The sequence below is a fragment of the Penicillium verrucosum genome (assembly GCF_028828655.1).
Source record: "Penicillium verrucosum strain IBT 35672 chromosome Unknown utg000002l_segment0_segment0, whole genome shotgun sequence".
NCBI classification, from domain to species: domain Eukaryota; kingdom Fungi; phylum Ascomycota; class Eurotiomycetes; order Eurotiales; family Aspergillaceae; genus Penicillium; species Penicillium verrucosum.
In genome coordinates this window covers 1793730-1814412 of record NW_026643211.1, presented here as the reverse complement: position 1 = coordinate 1814412, position 20683 = coordinate 1793730, and the positions used below count along the sequence as shown (strand labels likewise).

Here is a 20683-nt window from a genome sequence, read left to right as displayed (position 1 = left end):
TCTATCGGAATGATCCGAGATCGGCCGGGCTTCCGACCCCGGAGTTTCGGGACTGGCCTTCCAGAATTGTTGAGCTACAGACAAGGCGGTCAAGTATACAGTGTTGGATCCAATGAATTCATTGAAATATGTGACTGTCATAGTATAATAGCAACCGAAACGTCCAAAGGTCAGTCCCTCCAAGGTGTTGCGCGAGGCCATAGTTGGACCACTTATGCCTCGGCAAAGCACCTTGATTAGTACTGCCCTTAGATCTAGGACATGAATGTCAAAAAGGGCCCACTCTACTTGTGTTCACATAGAGCCTTGAAAACAAAAAGAGAAGAAGAAAAAAAAAAAAAAAAAAAAAAAAACCAAAGCAAATGCTCGCTTAGTGCGCCAATCGTATATCTTATCTTGTATATCGCAGCTGGAAATAACCCGAAGCAGATTGAGGGTTGAACAAATCATAAAGTGGGTGGGTATATCTAGCGCTTGCGCCTTCTCAAGGGCCTTCATAACCAATCGAAAGAAAGGAGCACCAAGAGTATGCTGCAAGTGCATGCATGGGGAAGCAATGGGGTTTAGCTGGTAGGAGTGAGCACCGAGGTGATCGCAGGCATGTTAGGCATGTTAGTGGACTTGTCCCAGCATCCCCAAAATATTCCCGGGGTATGACAGATCGCTGAAGTGGGCGAGGCAGGATTAGCGGTAGTCGTGGCTACCGTGCTAGTTTCATCGCGGCAGCCAAACCAACCTGGATCATGACAGCTGGTCGTTGCAGTAACCGTGGGCAAAGTGGTAGTCACTATGGGTGCTGGAGTGGCTGTTGTGGTAGGATCATTGCATCCGAACCAACCAGGAGTCAGGCATGTCGTAGTAGTGGTGCTTGTCAGTGAAGTCGTAGTAGTAGCGGTCGTGCTTTCATCCAGGCACCCCCACCACCCGGGCGTCTTGCATGTAGAAGTTCTGGTGGGAGATGAAGTAGTCGTGGTGGTAGTTGTAGTAGTTGTGGCCTCAGACCCGTTGCTTCGGAAGAACTTCCAGAGTTCACAGTCAAAACATTCTTCCTCTGCGACACATGAGGGAACACTGTCGTATTTCGAAATCACATCAGATATCACGTTCTCAATCTTGTGGGTGCCAAGACCGACACGCCAGCCCTTGTCTGCCACAGTGTCATATGTGCACAGTTGTCCGGTGTGACACGCTGACTCCAGCGCATAGCCACCCCATGTACAGATAGAGTTGATTCCATTGCAGGTTCCCATATAGACTGGGTCTGCTGTATGTCCGAAGTGGTAAGATCCAGTGAACTGTCGCGACTGTGGAAATCGTGGGTCATACCCTGGCGGGCTTGGAAGACCAAGTCGAGCTGCGGGTAATGCCTCTGGGATGGCCTCGAAAGTGACCACAGGCAACCCGAACGTCAATCCAACCAGACTTGTCATTGCACCACCTAGGGAATGGCCGGTCATCCAAATATTTGCGTCCGGGTAGATCTCGGTAACATTAGAGTATAGGTCGATCGCTGCCTGGTAATACCGGTTTTCATCAGTCATAGACTCGACGATGCATGTCAGGTTTGCCGTGTATGTAGCACTCTGGCAATCGCAGGATTGTCTCCATAGATATGAGCCTCCTTGGCCGCAGCAACAACTGAAGTATAGATTATCATTGACTTTATCGTTCGTTGTGGTACCTGCACCATCGAAGAGAGCCGGCGAAGTGCCCTTCAAGGAAATGACAACAGTGCTGTTTGTCTTATCGGAGTAGATGTGCCCTCTCAGCCCATCCTTTTGCCAACCGAAGCTCCCCGAATAGTTGAACTTGCCATGGATAGTGTGCCACTGTCCTGTTCCAGGCTCCTCGATGTAGTCATTTGCGGTCATTTGTGCAAATGACAAGACAGTCTGCTTGTCTGTAATATTCGGCCCATACACGGTCTCCATGGCCCATTCCAGTGGAGACAAGGCGGCCGCAAAGCCCGAAGACCGCGCAGCTGCCAAGTGCCCTTGAATCACCGGCAGTCGTCGGTCGACTAACCGTTGTATTGTGAGAGGACTAGATGAAGCAAGCAGAGAGGACTCTGATGCAATATATTGTTCGCCGTAGCCATTTTCGGATACAGTTCGAAGGCGAGTGTCTGGCTTGACGTCGAGTCTGGCATGAAGGTCGGGTTGTTCATAGGTACCTCGGTGGAAGATGTGGCGTAAGGACTATTAACGGTTATTACCGGTAACTAGGGTAAATACAGCTTGCGTAGGGCATCTTACAAATTCGTGGGTATCTAGAGTAGCCTCCGCTCCATTCAAAGGTACCTGGGGGGGTAAGATGGGGACTTGTTGAGAGGGCGGATGATAGCCTGAGGCGGAAGCAGCACCTGATAATACTGCAGCCGATAATAATAGTCTGTGGACGCTAAATTCAATCCATGATCGTTTTCGAGGCATGATGGGTGTTGATGATGAGGATCAAGATCAAGGAGAAGTGCCCAGGTGAGTCTATCGCGGTTATCAGCGAGTCACTTGATAAGTGACGCAGTGCGGAGAGTAATCGGCACGTGATGGGTGCCCCCGTGAGTTGACGCGATATCGTACTTATGAATCTATCTAGTTCCTCGTCAACTTAGTGTCTTCTAAAATGATCATAGGAGAGCAATTTCCTACTACTGATCAGCTTTAGTATACTCTTTGTATTGTACGGAGTACTTCCGATCGCTTTACTTCTGGACAACAGGCTTAGGCTAGAATTGGGGGGGTCTCAGACACGGATCTACACTATCAGCTGCACTCGGGAGCGGAGACGCGCAATTAGTGCCTCATAGAACCCCATCGCCCCTGGCCTTAAAATGTCTGGCCCCTCTGAACATTTAGCACGGTCATTCAACATAATGGGCAGCTCGGATGTGAAATCTCCCACGCTTGAGCAAGATTCCAAGACAGCACCTCTGTCCTCTGTCAATAATGAGGGACAGGAAAATGGGCCCGACGTATTCGAAAGAGGGGAATCCGCAGACTCTGGCACAGCAGCCGATGCCCAGACAGATGATGGATTTGTGCTCTCAAGAAGCGTACAAGACCCCTCGGAGGAGCTGCCGATCGAACTAATCAGCCTGGCAGATCGGTAAGTGTGGTCATATTGGTGCCTATGCTTAACATTATTCTGACAGCCATTTTTCCAATAGTTTCGTGAATTCCCTAAGCGCCAAAGTGCACAACTCGCCTCCCACGATCGAGAAGATCTCCGAGCTCTTCCAAGTTTTCTACAGCCGCGCCGAATCTCACATCGCCACACATATTTCTGCTCTCATAGCTCGTATCAACCGCGATCTTTCGCCTCAGGTCCCGGCAAAGACTCCCCGAGGAAACGCACTGTCAAAACTGAGTAGCAAACGTTCCCAAGACGATGTCCGGCTAGGAGCTTCAGGTCGCCAAATGTTGACTGCGTCCGAAGTAGCCGAAAAACGACAGGCTCGTAGAGCCCTTGAAAACAAACGGAGTGCATTAGAAGAGGCTGCCGAAAGAAGAGTCTGCGAGCTGGTTTACGACAAACTCTGGAGGCACAAAAGTACATTGGATGATGTGCGGGATGAAAAGTTGCGTTCCAAGACTGCGGCTTTGCTGCTGGTCGGCATTAACCTGAAGGACCTTGGGATCGATATAGACCTTGAGTCAATCGACGAGCAGAAGCAGGACGAAGCGAATGAATTTCTGTGTCAAGCCCGAGAGCATCTCGCGAACATGAATGATTACAAATACCCCCTGGGAAAGCTTCAACAGCTCGCAGCGGCGCATAAGGCCATCGTCGATGCTCTTACTAAACTTTTACCATCTTCCTCTTCGGCAGATGAGATTCTGCCCACGTTGATCTATTCGCTTGTGACGTGCCCTCCTGAAGGGATCAACATTGTCAGCAACTTGGTTTTTATCCAACGTTTCAGGTCTTCCAGCAGAATTGATGGAGAAACAGCCTACTGCCTAACCAATCTTGAGGCCGCAATAAGCTTTTTGGAAAACGTCGATCTTTCCACATTGCGTGCCGATGAGCTGCAGGATGGACCTCTGAAACCCCCTAGTGAGACAACGACGCCATCCGCAGAACATGTCGATCCTTTCCGGCCCCCCAAGGAGATTACAACCTTGGCTGTCACCACTGTATCTGCATCGCCGGAACTATCAAAACCTGAAATCCAAGAACCCGCCTCCTCTACATTACCCAGGCCTCGGCCCTCTGCCACACCACAGCAACGACGCCTCAGCAATCTTTTCCAACCGCCTGCTAAAGTCCTTGGGGCTGCAAATGATGCTGTGCGCACCACTGCCGACCAAAGCTTGAAGAACATCGGTGCTACATTGGACAGCAGTTTCAACTTTCTGTTTGGTCGTCTGAAGGAAATGCAAAACATCCAAGGACCCGGCTCGGAGGGTAGCGAACCAATACTACCAAAGACACTGGCCGAGGCCCGTCGTCTAGTGAGCTTGCCGCTTACCTCTGCCACCAACCAAAACCTGACCCAAGGGGAGCTCGCAGCAATCAACTCTGTTTCCGTGGATGAAAGTACACCTCCACGCAGTGGTTCAAGACTCACGGACCTTTCCAGCGAACCTACCCATCGAGACCGGAGTGTGGACAGCACCCGAACCCAGGGAAGCGGTAGAAAGTCCATCACGACATCACTACGCGAAGATCTCGCATCGAATTCACCCATCACTACTCCGTTGGAATCAATGCGAAACTTTGGCAACACGCTCAACCCTCTGAACCACATCCCGGGCATGATGAAAAGCTTTGGCCGCAACGCACCAGAGACCCCCAGCGGCAGGTCCGTATCTCCATCGGGATTGGACAGATTCAAGCCATCACCTGCCTCGACAGATGGCACTAGTGGTCCTGTCAGCCCGCTCCCCGCCTCTCCATTGAAAATTGATCCTCCGATTCAGCGGTTCCTTGAGACACAGGATGCGCGCGATCTCCGGATTGGGGATGTAGCTGCTCTACTGGAAGACTATAAGAGACTCGCTGCTGCGCTTTATAAACCCACTGCTGACTCTCGATAAGTTTATGTCATTGGATGACGTTCTTTCGTTTCATCTCCTATCCATTGGATGCAGTGAGAGATAAGAGTATTCTTGCATTATTGATCGATGGCGTTATTATATCTGGTATTCCATTTCATTTGGGTGAATAAACCCTGGGTTAAATAGCATAGTTTGGCGAGTGAGCTACGCATTGTCCATATCATACATAATTTTAGCAAAATTAACCATTCAGACTAACATTTGAATGCGAACTTGATAAGCCCTCACGCAGGACCCCAGTAAAGTAACAATAGCAAAAATTGATAAAAATTGAAAGCATATAAGGGGTATTGAACATGAATAAATCAAGTCCCGCGGTGGGTAATTTGGGGCATAACGCAATCATCTCAAACAACATAAGGGTCAATGAAAAGCAACACCGAGGAAGAGAGTCCCTCACTCATGAGTGGCGTCCGCGCAGAACCTCTGCACCGCCAGTTCTCATCTCAGTCAATTTATTCGTCAATTCCAAACTTTGTGTTTCAACTTGGTCATGGCGGCGCTTCACTTCGCTTTCAAACACAGCGGCTGTGCGGCGGCGGGCACGCCGTAGGTTCTTCATTTCCGAAAGAAGATTAGTAAAACATTCAATCATTTGGTCTCCGCAGTTTTCCCATTCATCCATGGTCATGTGAGACAAATAAGTCTGGCGTTCTTGGTCTGTCAGAGCCAACAGATGGGAGACGGCATTCTGGGGCTCCTGGGTGTTCGGGGCAACAGGTGGGTTCGGTGGCAAGGAGGGTGATTTGATGACAGGTGGAGGAGGAGTGGGGGACTTGTCAAAGGGCTCAGCTTGCAGCTCGGAGAAAGATTTTTGGTAAAGCACTTCTAGGGGGTAGTCTGCTTCAAGTGGTCGTTTTTTGGAGTGGATGACAGTGTTGCTACGGCCACGACGCGACGGCTCGTGTGATTCGTGTTTTTCGTGTGGTTCGTGCACAAAAAACGGATCCTGCATAGTGTGGTCGACGTCTAGGTCGGTCAAACTCGTCATATCAAAGGCATTGGTTGAATGCCCGCCGCTTTCTCGTCGTACATCTGCGCGTATGGTGTGATCGTCCATACCATCATCGCTTCCACCGTCGCTGTCCTGAAACGATGCAATGCTGAGGGTCCGGGCAACATCTGGTGGAGGTTGGGAGTTGTGACGAGTAGGTGATGCATCGAGTTGTTGGTCGAGTTGTTCCAGAAGTGAAGGCTTTGGCGGGCTGAAACGTGTCCTGGGTGTTGCTGACGAGCTTTGTGGGAGAACAATCTTCCTGGGCCCAGTAGGAGGAAGCATTTGACCCAATTTCCGCGGCTTAGACTTAGGTTGTGGTTTAGTCTGAGGCTCGGGGTCAGAGTCTATAGTGACAGGCTGACGCGAAGAAGTTCTCTTTCTGCTGGCGGACCAGAAATTCTCCAGGCGCTTACTCAATGGCTCCTCGGTCGTACGCGGTTTGTGTGACACATGCCAGTCGTGTGCTTCGTCTGGCTTTTCGTTATCCCCGCCATCACCACCAATGGACGAAGACAGTTGGCTTCCGAAGTCATCAAAGTCATCCGAGTCAAAGCCGGCCTTCTTCATGGCTTGGTCCCCGAGGCCTTCATACCAGTTAGACCCGTAAGTATGCCGTGAAGGCCGAGGCTGGTAGACGGATTGTGGATCGGGGTTGGTGTAGGCAGCATTAGTACTTGACGCTGCCTGAGATTTGTTGTCATCAAATCCGTAGACGCTAGTCCCCGCCACTGTTGAATCATCAATCGCCTCCACGTCTGTGTCAAATACATCCCTGTCCCGCTGCGTCCCATGTGTGGGAAGAGTGCGGGGCTGATTTGGGAATTGAGATGCACCATGGAATTCTAGCGAGCCACCTTTACCATTGGCGGCTGGAAGACCTGAGTCCACTAGCTGGATGACTGGTACCTCGAGTCTGGCTTGTTCTGCACGTTGCTGGCGCGACTGGGTGGCTTGGTCTGGGGCTCCGCGAGCCTGCCCACCTTCTTTGGAGTGGACATAATCGCCAACCCCCATGATACTTTTTGGAACCAGCTATTGTAGAGGGAGCGAAGAGATGTGTACCTTTTTTTTTTTTTTTTTTGGTGACGCTGAGAGACGAGAATCAGTCCATGGTGAGGTTGTTGGGTAAACGCGATATTGCCGCGTAGTCACGTGTTGATCATTTCAAATGTCTTCAATTAGGGCCGCCACAACAGTATAGGGCCTTGGAGCGGTGGTGATCTCCCGGTATAAAGCCAAACAACCTTAGCTTGCATGCTTGCCTACATTGTGAGTACTACACTACCGAGGCCACATAAAGGTGTGATTTTTCATGTTCTATACAGTTTATACAACGAACTCTATATACTGGCTGAGAGATGTGTTTAGATATAAATTAGATGCAATTCATTGGGGGTATATTGGATAAAAGTTTACATGAGAAGCTCCACCGCAGAGGAACACCGAGATCATCTCAACCAGAACCTAAATCGGAAGAGCCATCATCAATATGAAGACTCTCCATATTGTATGCGACACTCCTGCCTCGTTTCTTGGCTTTCTCAAAGAGCTCAATCGATCTTTGGACTTCGGCTGCTTTCTTTTCAGTTGCAAGCCTGTGTTCACGTCTCGCCTCAAGAGAGCCTGGGGTTTCATCCATGAGCATGCGGTCGGGGTCGTCGTCTTGTTCGAAGTCTACCGGTAACGATAGCGCAGACAGCAACAGATCACCGACCCACAAACAGATCATTCCTCTGAGCTCCAGCAATTCAGGCGAGTCAGAGTATGGAGGAGACCCTAGGAGCTGGTCCATACGCGCAGCAATTTGCTGCGCCTGTTCTAACTCCACTGCCCTGGTTGCTGTGATGGCAGCATCTGCCTTGTTTTGTGACTTCCGACGGTGGCTAAATTCAGATTCTGAATGTTCGTCCTCCGAAAACTCTTCAGGCTCTTCTTCTTGGCGAAGAGCGATACTTTTCCTGGTTGCCTTGCTTTCTTCCTGGGTGATAAACACCCAGAGCCCAAACATTGCAGGGTAGAAGTGCAAGGAGGAGATAGACTGTGGTGAAGATTTCGTGAATGGATGGTTGAGAATAAGTCGTTCATAATATTCTTTGGCTGCCGCAAAGCCCTTGGCTGTAAAATTTACGGGTGTGCTGTCCATCGCATTTGGCACCCTGGTGCTACCAGGACTGGCTGAGGTTTCCTGTTCGTCACGTCGCAGCAAGATTTCAGCGCCAATGCCCCACCTTGCTTCGTTGCGGACGTCCATTTGAAAGCCTCTGTAATCTTCGCGCAAGATCAAGCCCCAAGCTCGTCCTGCTCGAACATAATCACCTTGGAGCATACATCGATGTAAAATGGCTGTCAATACACCCAGATGCTGGAAGCGGATGTTGCCTTGCTGGGCAGACTGAGGAGGGTAGATTGGAGGTGATAATTCCGCCAAGTCTTTGAGATGGCGTGAGGTAGTCTCTCTTCTGATTTGCTCATCCTTATCTGCTTCATGGGGGAAATGGCCTTTCGGCAATTCTTGGTTGGACGGAAAACCGGCAATTCGGTACTGATGGGATTCATTCGGCGTCAATACCAAGGGAGGCCCAGCTGGCTCAGATTCCGTAGCCGAGGCGATATCAGTTGTTTCTTCGCCATCTAGGTCGCTTTCACTCCACCCCACACTCTTTTTGCGTTTCTGGCGGTCATATTGAGATACGCGAGTGGCAGGCGGCTGGAGCCAAGGCGGTAGTGGTAGAGAAAAAACTGATGATGACGGCGCAGCCATATGCTCAAGAGGGGGCGTATTCCATGCGCCGCCAAAGAAAGTAAGAGCCGTAGTAGTCTGTACTAGGGTCTAGGTTATGATTGCCCCAATGTTGCCCCAATGGATGGTTGCGCATTTGTCAGACAAACGGGTGGTGGAAGATGACGGAATGAATATATCGTGCCTCAGGCACTCCAGCCGAAGCAAAGGAGGCAAACATCATCACTTATCGTCCTCTCTATCAACTACTTGCTTTGATATGACTCCTCTACTCCTCCTTTTCCTTTTCCTCTAGTTCCCCCTTTTTCATTTCGCTCAGTGCTCTCTCACCTCCGTTTCGCGTCTGCTACTCGCTGGCTGTTCCTTTCTGACCATAGCTCCCCGAGATTCAGGGCTCGGCGGTTATACCACTCGGAGTGTGGGCTGTGTCTGGACTCGTCAGACAGTTTGAGACCTCTGGCCGCTGTTGCTCTTGTATTGGGCAGTGGAATTATCTTACGCGTTTCGTACCTGTCGCAAATAACCCGGTAACCGCCAACTCCCTGTCCGCTCTCCACTCCTTTGTCCCAAAGGCCCGACACACACGGCTTCTTCAGAACCACGTCCCGGGAATCAACTGCATCGATTCTGTCGGCTTGAGCAAGGAATCAACACCTAATTCATACATCACTTAGATACTTTTACTTGTTATCTCCATCTCCTAGGTTCAACCCAAGATCTTTACGGTCGCCGCTACTAGCCATATGGTCCTCGAGTGGCAATGAACACTCGTTGACACTCTCTGTATCACTCCAACGGTCACAACTCTGTTACTATGGGACAGTCCTCTTCTACGCAACGTGATCCATCCAACACTGGCTTTCCGGCACACCTTGCACCTTTCCCGATACAGCGTGGCCCTAGCACAAGGGATGAAAACATGAATCATAGACAGGCGGCCGAACACAACGGAGAGGGTGGTTCGTCACCCCGGACGGACATGAACACACACACCACGAGCGACCAAGATATGGCATCCGACCCACCAGCCCGGTTCTCCGCTGGCGGTTCGCAACCCATGCGGAGTATCGAGGAGGAGGATGGGCCCGAATATGAACTCCCACCTCGCGAATACCGCACTGCAGCATTTGCTCGAATGGCAGCACGAAGACAATCGACCATGTCAAGGCTGGGCTCCAGGCTTCTTCCCAATTCAGTAATTCGTGGACTTCTCAACAGTCAAGAAGAGACCCCGGCGGAAGGACATGCACATCGACATGGCCTAGTTCCTATGCCCGTCCCAAGATCCGAGACAGCCCACACCTCCGGTCGGTTCAGTGCGTTCAACTCACTCAGTTCCAGAGGAATTACTCGGCGCCGGTCTGCTCGCGCGCCATATTTTATACCACCCCGTGCGGAATCTGCTGGAATTCCAGATGCACCAGCAAACCCGACATACATCGACTCTCCATCTCAAATACCCGAGCCCACAAGAGCATCGTGGCGTCGCAGTGTTAGGCTACAACGCATGCGCCATTCGATTTCATCCCCCATTTCTCACATGTTCGGCCAACCACACTCGGATTTGCGGCCTCACGAAAGCCCGGAACATCAAATGTCAGATCCCTTATTTGATGACAGGGCTATGGACACACATATGGACTTTGGCGAACCGCCTCATGAACTTGATTCGGTAGAACCAGCCATGCAGGCTGGGTGGCCGCCGGTAACTGGTTCATCTCCCGCCCAGCCGAGTCCTGCTTTGATGCGCCGACTGCCTGGGATTATCCGAGCGAGATCATCCAGAGTCCTCCGACGAGAGGAGCAAACACCTCTGTCAAGGGTTCTTCAGCTTGCCGCATCCGCAATTGCAGCTCAGTTATCCGGCACTGCCGGTCCTGCGCTGCCTAATATACAGGCATTGGGCAATGATGGGTTAGATGGCTCTTTGGAGAATTTCATCCAGAGTTTACAACACGCGACTTCTGCGCAGGCTCAACCGCCTGCAACAGGAGAGGGGCCGAACAATACTGGAAATGAAGCACCCTCGCATCCTGTCAATTTCTTGCGTGTATTCCGATTTGCCAATTCAGAATCTCCCACGGGCACAGGCGCTCCAGGGCAGAGCGCGAATGGTGTCGGCGACCGCGGGACCCAAACCGATGCAATGGACATCGACGAGCCTACCGAAGGTGAAGGACGAACAGTTACACTTGTTGTCGTCGGGGTTCGGTCCGTCCCGGCTGGAAACGGAGGCAATACTGAACCGCAACAGCAACAGCCTGCAAGCCCTGGCCCTGGCCTAGATGCTCTGCTCGGCCTACCTTTTTGCCACCCAACACTATCCCACGGCCTCAAGGTGCCACTGGTGAACCTACTCAACGGGGCGATGCGCGATCCAGATTGCATACTCCTCGGCAGCCCGGCCTTGCAGGACTACACGCCCCCACCGGAGCCACGGAATTCCCACGCCCATCAGCCCCCAATCACTTAAGAAGAATGTCTGACACTGGTCCCCGCGCTGCATTCCCATCCTACCATCCTTCTGGTTTCTCCGACAGCCCCCCCCGGGACCACACCCGCCCCCATCAACCCCAGCTGAACAGGGGTTGTCTGCGTTGTCCTCCGGCACTTCCACCCCAAGCCGTAGACCGTCCTCTGCTTCAGCAATTGCTCCAGATATTCTACCCCATCTCCATGAAGGCCAGGCAATGCAGCCGACGGCGGAGACTTTGGAAGAGCCGATGACATTGAACACTGCTCGTCAGCGACGCCGAAGCGATTCCGAGTATGCTCGTCATCGAGCTCTCGGCTCTGGTGCTGTGCGACGTAATGGCATGGTTGAGCCCGACCAGCCCCCACCAAGCGGAGGTCGCAGTTGGTTAATCTATGTTGTTGGAACCAACCTCTCTGAAAATCACCCGGCTTTAACGACACCAAGCCTTTTCACCGATGTAAGAATGTCTTACTCGTCTTTATCCTGAACCTGGTAGCTAACACTTCTTAAACAGAACCCAACTTACGAGGACATGATCCTGCTTTCATCACTGCTGGGTCCAGCCAAACCTCCTGTCGCCTCTCAAACCGACGTCAACTCCGCCGGCGGACTATTCCGTCTTGTTGAGTATGCAGGTTCATTGGTCGCCGAAGCTGTGGAAGGCGCTGGTGCCATTCAAATCCAAGACGGGGAGCGCTGTTTGATCTGCTTGAGCGATTATGAGGTGGCCGAAGAAGTTCGAGAGCTGGGTAAATGCAAACATGTCTTCCACAAGGACTGCATAGACCAGGTTCGTTGCCGTTCGCCACTGTATTTCAATATGTTCGATTGCTAACCATATGTCATAGTGGTTAACCACCGGTAGAAACTCTTGTCCTCTGTGCCGAGGCCAAGGCGTCAATGAAACCCCCAGCACCGACTCCAACACCGATAACCCGGCTTCCAATCCTGCTCCTCCTGCACCAGCTCCTCCAGCTGCTCCAGATGGCACAGCCGTCTGAGCCCTTCCACCTCCTAGCAAGCATGGTCAACCCGGCCATGTGAGCAAAGTCCCAACCTGAACTTTGAATTCTTCTCTCCTTTTAGCTTTAGCATGCAGCGTGTGCTTAGAAACTTTAACGATTTTTCCCCTCCACGGATATCCCCTTTGCATTTCATTTCTGTGCATCGACTTTAGGTGCTTTTATCATGTTGGGTTATTGAATATTTGCTCTCGGGGCCCGAAAACAGGGAACCCTCTTGGGAGATATCTCTGACTTTCAGTCCCGAGAAGTTAGTCTTTACGTCCATCAATTCTTGGTCCTCGTTTTTTTCGGTGTATTATCGTAGATTTACACCCTGGCTGGCCATACCCATGGTCCTATCTGGGCAGTAAATGATCCGCATATTGAAATCCATGTACAAACACATTATGGCTATGCAGCCAGCCTGAGATACTTCTACTATCATAATTAGTGGCGTTGATATTCCCGTGTTCCCGTGTTCCCTGTCTACGTGCTCCGTAGTAGTATCTAACTAACTAGGTACAGTCGGGGCCTGCTGCCCCGCCCCGCGGCTAAATTAGGTAATCCAAAAAAGTCACTTGTCCGCGGGGCTGGCTTCGCTAGCGATCTTGTGCTATTTCATTTATTCCATAAGCTTTGAGAGTAGCAGCTGCAGTCTCACTATTAACGACAGTACTCAATTGACCTCACCGCAGTCGAAAAAGGGTTCAACCGTGCACTTTACCCTTTCAACCTCCGAAGCCTGCAATTTCACCCCGCTCCACCATGACCTCCCCAATTCGCATCACAGTCCTCATATCCGGCAATGGCTCAAACCTGCAAGCTGTGATCGATAAAGTAGCCGCAGGTCAAATAAACGCAACAATCGTCCGCGTAATCTCCAACCGCAAGACCGCATTCGGCCTCGAGCGCGCAAGCAAGGCCAACATCCCAACCGAATACCACAACCTTGTTAAGTACAAGAAGCAACATCCCGCAACACCGGAAGGTGTCCAGCTTGCGCGCGAGGAATACGATGCTGAACTCGCGAGGCTGATCCTCGCCGACGCGCCGGAGCTGGTCGTGTGTCTCGGCTTCATGCACATTCTCTCACCGCAGTTCTTGGAGCCTCTGGAGGCTGCCAAGACGAGGATTATCAACTTGCACCCCGCGCTACCGGGGGCGTTCAATGGCGTTGTAAGTCATAGCACTTTTGTTTGGGATTGTACCTTGTTAGCTAGGATGATATGCTAATATTTGTCTGTCACTGATCATTAGAATGCGATTGACCGTGCTCATGCTGCTTGGTTGGAAGGCCAAATTGACAAGACCGGTGTTATGATGCACGATGTCATTTCCGAGGTGGATATGGGCACACCAATTCTGGTGCGGGAGATCCCTTTCCGGAAGGGCCAGGACGAGAACCTCGAGGCCTTTGAAACTCGGGTCCATGAAACCGAGTGGGCAATCGTCGTTGAAGGAGTGGATAAAGTGGTGAAGGAATTGATTGCCCAGAAACAAAAAGCCTCGAGTGCATGAATACCCATCTACTCCGTATCTTGGATGACATTACTCCACGTAGTGGACCAAGGGACGCCGCGCTTCTCGATCTGCGTTTTGTTTGACCAATGATCGACCCAGGACTACAAATCCCGAATGATGCCATCGTTGGGGCTGTTGACGATTCATGACTATACTCCGTATATCCTGTATGATTGCAGAAGAAAAAAAAGACATGACCATAATAGATGCTGGTGTATATTTCACGTGTTCTGGGCGGCAATATGGAGGTCAGAGCCGGCATGGATTGAGACCAAAATTTCTGCTACCAACTGCTGAGACAAGCGCTGAGAAGCGCTGACAAAAGCCAAGAACGTGCCAACACTGCGGGTCCAACATTCAGACATGCGTCGTACTAATGTGGGCAATCATATCTGTCACATAGTATGGAATAATTGTACATAGTGGAAATGAGAAATTGGGGATGATAAACCTATTGGCCCAGCAAGCAAGCCTCCTTGATAATCAACAGGGATGTGAACCTTAGAAATAGCAATCATTTCACCGGTCAAATTCTCATCATATGCCAGGCCTACACAGTGGATTGAGCTGCATATTAACGCTCTATTAGGGAAACCACTCTATGTACTTTCCAAGGTTGTATTTAGGAAGGTGCTTTAGCTGACCTAAGTCCAGGCAAAGTCAGGCTGGTGAACCGCACGCTCTGGGGCACGCGACACACCCCGTACATGTATGACCTCACCTTGTCAACGCCATAGGACGGATCGCAGACCCACGGAATCTAGAGTGTTTCGAAAGACGAGGGAGATCATAGCAAGAGGAAAGGCGAGGTCCATGCAGTGCAACCCAGACGAGAAGGTGGACAATCAGAAGCGTTGCGACGCTAAACTGGCCGTTGAGCCTATAATCGTGGCGCCAACGTGATAGATCAAGTCCCAATTCCCAACGTCTTGGTTCTCTGATGACTCCACCATTCCCTTTTTAGTCGGATGTTGGGCTTAATGGTGGATTATGTGGGTTGCTTTTGGCCCCTGAATTCACCGGCGTCAACTCAATTAGATGGTGGTTACCTAGGATCGGCGAATAGCACGTCCGTTTTGGGCGCACTGGGAGCTGTTCGTGAAGTTTTGAGACCTGTGATAGTTTCGTAGACTCTAATAACTGAACCCTTATCTGCGCAACGTATAGCGTATTCATACAATGCAACATTATTCTATGGTTATAGGATGATCGCTACTTGATATTATCTACTTTACACTGACCTCGGGAGTATAACTTACTAGGGCAGTGTATATTGTGCAATCTAGATATAGGACTATGGGGGGAAATAATAATAATAATAATACTATAATACTTATTAGTCTATATGAGTACGGAGTACTTTACACTGTGTACTTTGTAACCTGCCATTATATAGCCAATAGAGAGGGCTTGTAAACAACTTCCGGGCCGAGATATTTTTGTACGTTTCCACCAGATTAAGAAACACATTTTTCTTCGTGGGGCATAATATAAACTGATAATCTATTAAAACTTTATTATGCTCTGTTTAATTTGACTAAAAGAACCAATTAGATTGAACAACGCAGAAAACGTTGATCATTTGAGGATAAAACCCCAGTTTCATGTTCAGCGCACGCACCTTGCACATCACAACGCCATATGATCTCCAATAAGTCCACCAGAGAACCACTCTTTGCTGCCTGCTGATCACACTGATAGTCAGTGTTACCCTTGGGGTCCTGTCGCTCTCGAAATGATACCAAATCGGGCATAGTGGTAAATTGGTTAGTGGGGACATTGACTTCTGTCAGGATCGATCTATGGCCGATCTATAAGAATTTTCTCAGAGATATTACTCAGGTCAGCTTGATCCGTGATGTAGAATGCTTCATAGTTATATGTTGCAGGGAAGTAGCGAGCAAAACAGCCCCCTCAAGAAAGCTAGAAAGAAAATCAGCTAGGGAGCCTCAGGGTCGGCATTCATATGGGTCCTGTCCTGTCATGGAGGTCCCCTAGCGTCGTCTTAGCTCGGGATATATCTCACCCACATGGAGATGAAATGCTCGTGCACGACCGGGACATTTATTGTGGGATAAATGTGCCCAGAGCTTTGGAACCTTGAAATATTCTTCGGGATTATCATCTGGGATTTTCGGTCGTATGATGGGGTTGCAATCTATATCGTGCTTCTCCATATAATTCCCAACCCCTTCTTCCACGTACCCCCTATATTTCGGTCTTTGAACTAATATTGCAAGCCAAATTAGGGATCATGTAGCGTGAACGACGGAGCTGCCCAACTGAATTGAGATATTCGAGCCGAATACTGGAGTCGGTCCAAGGCTTCGAAGAGCGTTAGTGTCTTTTTTTTCCCACCCTTCTCGATCTACCAGACCCACCCTTCTCTGTCAACCCATCAACCCATCGTCGATCAGGTGTAGTGCTGGTTGAAAACTCCCAGACACCCTCGAATCGGGATGTCAGAGGGGGCTGGAGAATGGATTCTGTGATGGCGGTACTTTTACTTGAACTGGTTAACAAAATGGAAAGGAGAAAAAAATAATCCCCCACATTTATATTGTACGGAGGACTCCGTACTCCGTGCTCCGTACTGTGCAGACTATTTGTCTTCCTTAGCCGCCTCGCCTCCACTTAGGACCGATCTCTATCAACAGAACGTTTTCGGCATTTCTTTTTATCTGTGTGGGATGTTTCACATTTGCCGAGTTTAGGTTTTTTTTATTGCGGGACTCGCCGTTCGAGCTTTTTATGTACAATATATGGAGTACAAATGAGTACGAATGAGAGATGACCAATATGTATTGTGCTGACCTTGCATTAACAACGGATAATCAGCGAGTCAATTTAGGACCCTTGTTGGTTTTTCTTCGGACCCACTATCTGTCAATATATATACGGATATGGAAATAGGAAGCGAAAGGCAAAGAAAGACAGGATATTAGAGGACAATTCCCAAGGTTCCATCTCTTCTCCTATCCTCAAGCAGAGCAAAAAAAGAAAAGAAAAGATATGATTTTTTTATGACTGCTCATTTCCCCTAGTTATGTTGTACCATTAACCGAAAATGGTTCGGGGGAACCGGAACAGATCCATCATCCTCTCTGCATAGTACATACAACATAAGCCCTAAGACTAGAATAATTGCTTCGATTTATCCCCATGGCTTGGGATCGTCGTCCTCATCCCCCTTTTTCTTTTCTTCTTCTTTTGCTCTGTGTATTTTCTGATACGCCAAGGCCCGAGTTCCGTCCGTGGAGATCTATTTTGTATTTTTTTGACTAAAAGGAAGTTCAAGATGTTCCTCATCTTCGTTGAATAGGGGGGTAGGGTAGCAACGATGGACAAAGTACGAAGTAGGTTGTATTTAGAAGTACTCCGTAAATGTAACTTGGATGCCTATGGAGTAGAGCATTTAGACTAATTAAAAAGACACTAACAAATTAGTTATTTTGTATGTTGTATGTAGCCTTCAAGGGCAATGCCTAGGTAAGGAGTACTATAACTATACCAAGCCCATATAACTATAGCTCCAAAGAGATAGTTGGCCGGAATAGAGCTCTCCTGGATCAGCCCATGGTATATCCACATATTTTTATATTTTTATATTTTTATATTTTCATATTCCATATTTCCATATCCTACAACATACTCTTTGTTGGAGTTCAGAATACAGCGTTGTACTTACATATCGTATTGGATACGGGTCGCAGATCACGTTTTAGCTCCTATTCTGTGAGGCTGGGCACTAAAATAGAATTATTTCTAGAAAAATATTAAAAGAAAAGAAACCAACTAATTTGTTTTAATTTTGTTTGAATTGTCTAACCCATTCGAAATGGTCGTATGGTCGTTTTTATACTCCATAGCCCAATCAATCCATCTCTGCCTTTCTTTCTTTTAATCTCCGCACGTCCCCGGTTCCATCGGCTTGGGTCTGCTTGTACTGACCCCCACCAACTTCACCTCTTCTTCTCTAGCTCTCTTTGATATCAAGATGACTCGACCTTGTTGAATTGGGTGGAATTAGAGGAACCAAGGAACTCAAGGGAATTAAGGAGAGTTTGGATGGGTTTTTTTCCCCTACCGCGACAATGACACATTCACATCAATCGCCGGCCATGTCGGGCTTTTTGGACTCAATGAAACAGGATTCAAGCTCATCTTCGTATTCCTTGTTCGGTCCGACACAGTATCCCGAGAGTATTGCATTCTGGCACGATCCCTCCGCGGCACAGACAATCATAGTGCCTCCTTCATATACAACCTCCCAGAAACAAGCACTCTTCCAACCTCTCTCGGACCAGAAGAAGCATAAGCGCACCCGGAGCGGCTGCTTTACCTGCCGTTCGCGTCGGATCAAGTGCGATGAGAACCGTCCGCTCTGTGAACGGTGTAGGAAAGGGAGCCGCGAGTGTGTCTATCCGTCACCCACCGCACCCTCCGCATCCTCCAAGGCTAGCTCACGAACTACAGCCAAGTCACGCGCTGGTCGCCCGCAGTCGCGTGGCAGCGATTCATCCACGAAGGTAGAATCCGAGTCTATCAGCCCCTTGCAGCCCATCACCGATGAAGAGGAACCCGACAGTGCTGTATCCGAACCCCGACCATCCCCAGCAAGCGCCACAACCACATCACAAGCGGACCTGCGTAAGAGTCAAAGCGCACAATTTCTTGGGAAATATAATGCAGGGCCAACGTCCGACGATAGTTCTTACACCAAAGAACAGAGTAGTTCGCCATCAACTGAGTCACCGCACTTTGAGTCGATGAGCGTGCGCTCGGGCAGCCTGGGACATTCCACAACAGAATTGCTCAACAATGCGCGCCTACCGGACGATTTGCGATTTTATCTAAATTTCCACCAGGATTTTATGACTCCTCCACATTTCTTCTTGAGACAAGGTTCCTCTTATTTCGTCCACCACAGCCTTATCGAACTTGCCTTGCAGTATGAGCCTCTCCTCTACGCCCTGGTGGCCTTTTCGGCCTACCATCATTCTTTACACAGCCCTGGAGGAAAGCTCTACACTTTTTTGAAATACTATAATAAAGCTTTGATTCTCCTCCGGAAATCATTGGGTTCTGGCGAGGAGCACAGTGAGGCCACACTATGTACTGTTCTTATCTTGACAACATTCGAGGTATTTTGCTATCTCCCCCCCCAATGACTATTTGCACCGACATTTTCCTGACTTTGGTGCACTTATAGGAATACATTGGCGACTGGATGAACTTGATCGACCACCACCAAGCGGCACATGCAATTATGCTAGAGTTAATCACACCAGAGTCCGCCAACGTGAAAGAGCTACATACCAATATCTTCTTATGGTACTCGCGCTTCGATGTAATCGTGGGGATTTTGGCCGGTACCGAAACAGTTCTCGGTCGAGACTGGTATATTGCAAAGGAGCAGCATGATGCCGAGCAGGCAGCTATCTACCCGGATGATCCATCCAAACAACTCGCCCTTGTGGCATCAATCAACCGACGCTTCGGCTTGGACATGGCTTCCCTTTACGCGAAGTTATCTCGCGGCATGATATCAATGGATCAATTTGCCATTCAGAACGAACACCTGGGCGAATGGCTCGAGCAGTCCAAGACAATTCTCAGGACATTCGATGATTACGAATACAAAATACAACACTACCCACAGAAGCAGCCCTTGACCGAAGATGACGTTGTCGATCCATACGTCCCAGGTGTCTTGCATCGAGGTCCCTTGTGGGATATCAATTATGCTTGGATCGACGTTCTCGCCGCCGAGACAATGTACAAGCTCCAGACCATGCAATCCCTGCAGCTGCCCTTGCTTCAAGACTTGCACGAATTGGCGAAGAAGCAGTGTCGTTTGATCGAGACGATGATTCGCTGGCCCCACAAGGAAAACGGATATTGCCTTCATTTTAAAAACAGCATTGGCATGTTGGGCATGTTCCTTCCCAGGGAGCATAAGTATCAAATGTGGGCTCGACGCAAGTTAGCGTTGTTAGAGCAACATGGGTAAGATTCAGTATCTGCGTTTCAGATTTAAATGAACAAGAGAAAAGCTAACCAGAAACTATCTATGCGAATAGGTACATCATCGCCCCTAGTTTCCGCGCGGGACTTTCTACCATCTGGCAAGTTCCGGAGGTTAATCATTGGTGGCTCCCTAACGATGAAGGATACACGAGCATTGTCCGCGAGATTCGTTCCTTGACCGACGAGCGCTCATCACAGACACGCGATGAGAAGCGCGAGACTGTTCGTGATATGAAGTCTATGTTCGGGAAGTTGAATCTGGATGAAACCGACGACGACAGAAGTCCTTCATAGTGGTCTTCGGTGAATTCGGGGTTTTTGTTGCCTTTCCGTCATCCATCCAGCCCCCGAGTTCCCATGATTTACAAGTACAGCCTCCGTTTCATTCTTGGAATCTCACTCCCTACTTTGGCAACACCCAGGCAACTAATTGCACTCATATCCTCCAACTAGACGACACAAACGCCACGTCCCAGTTGAACAAAATTTCCACTGGATGTCGATTCACATCTTCACCTTTTTATCTGCTCTTTCCATCCTCCCACGTCTTCTCTTCGCCTTGTCGTGAATTGTCCTTGCATTTAATATTCATCCGACCTCCCCCCCATCGTTATCACATATACGCATCTTCCTTCGCCCTTTCTACCTTGTCATACTATTACCTCCCTTTCCCCTGAACCCCGAAAACGTCTTTCTCGGCCATGACTTGATGTACATTTATTATACCCAACTTCCTATAGGATCATTGACTGGTACCGTCTATTATACCTCATTTATACGTCCATACCTCCAACGGTGTTTTCTCTTTTCTTCTGAGTGGAACACCAAGTCCCGAATCACTCAAGTGCTACAAAT

General features: G+C 49.4%; 8 protein-coding genes across 8 annotated transcripts; 5 read left to right on the top strand and 3 right to left on the bottom strand.

Moving 5' to 3' along the window:
* Window positions 1-563: 563 nt before the first annotated feature.
* atg15 (triglyceride lipase ATG15) lies at window positions 564-2432 on the bottom strand (the record flags this gene model as incomplete). Its single annotated transcript, XM_057219030.1, has 2 exons — window positions 564-2198; window positions 2256-2432. The coding sequence occupies 2 exons, from the start codon at window positions 2430-2432 to the stop codon at window positions 564-566; spliced, it is 1812 nt and encodes a 603-aa protein (XP_057073121.1).
* Window positions 2433-2806: 374 nt separating this feature from the next.
* N7516_006309 (VPS9 domain-containing protein) lies at window positions 2807-5039 on the top strand (the record flags this gene model as incomplete). The annotated part of the gene is made up of 2 exons (XM_057219029.1): window positions 2807-3105; window positions 3152-5039. Coding segments are annotated over 2 exons (2187 nt in total), but the record flags the coding sequence as incomplete, so codon positions are not given.
* Window positions 5040-5460: 421 nt separating this feature from the next.
* N7516_006308 (uncharacterized protein) lies at window positions 5461-7071 on the bottom strand (the record flags this gene model as incomplete). Its single annotated transcript, XM_057219028.1, has 1 exon — window positions 5461-7071. The coding sequence occupies one exon, from the start codon at window positions 7069-7071 to the stop codon at window positions 5461-5463; it is 1611 nt and encodes a 536-aa protein (XP_057073119.1).
* A 439-nt stretch (window positions 7072-7510) lies between these two features.
* N7516_006307 (uncharacterized protein) lies at window positions 7511-8818 on the bottom strand (the record flags this gene model as incomplete). Its single annotated transcript, XM_057219027.1, has 1 exon — window positions 7511-8818. The coding sequence occupies one exon, from the start codon at window positions 8816-8818 to the stop codon at window positions 7511-7513; it is 1308 nt and encodes a 435-aa protein (XP_057073118.1).
* A 793-nt stretch (window positions 8819-9611) lies between these two features.
* Window positions 9612-11270, top strand: N7516_006306 (uncharacterized protein; the record flags this gene model as incomplete). Its single annotated transcript, XM_057219026.1, has 1 exon — window positions 9612-11270. The coding sequence occupies one exon, from the start codon at window positions 9612-9614 to the stop codon at window positions 11268-11270; it is 1659 nt and encodes a 552-aa protein (XP_057073117.1).
* A 217-nt stretch (window positions 11271-11487) lies between these two features.
* N7516_006305 (RING-H2 finger protein) lies at window positions 11488-12274 on the top strand (the record flags this gene model as incomplete). Its single annotated transcript, XM_057219025.1, has 3 exons — window positions 11488-11730; window positions 11788-12063; window positions 12122-12274. 3 exons carry the CDS (start codon window positions 11488-11490, stop codon window positions 12272-12274), a joined length of 672 nt encoding a protein of 223 aa, XP_057073116.1.
* Window positions 12275-13042: 768 nt separating this feature from the next.
* Window positions 13043-13795, top strand: N7516_006304 (phosphoribosylglycinamide formyltransferase; the record flags this gene model as incomplete). Its single annotated transcript, XM_057219024.1, has 2 exons — window positions 13043-13453; window positions 13535-13795. The coding sequence occupies 2 exons, from the start codon at window positions 13043-13045 to the stop codon at window positions 13793-13795; spliced, it is 672 nt and encodes a 223-aa protein (XP_057073115.1).
* Window positions 13796-17892: 4097 nt separating this feature from the next.
* On the top strand, window positions 17893-20122 carry N7516_006303 (Zn(II)2Cys6 transcription factor; the record flags this gene model as incomplete). The annotated part of the gene is made up of 3 exons (XM_057219023.1): window positions 17893-18942; window positions 19011-19807; window positions 19882-20122. The coding sequence occupies 3 exons, from the start codon at window positions 17893-17895 to the stop codon at window positions 20120-20122; spliced, it is 2088 nt and encodes a 695-aa protein (XP_057073114.1).
* Between the last annotated feature and the right edge of the window lie 561 nt (window positions 20123-20683).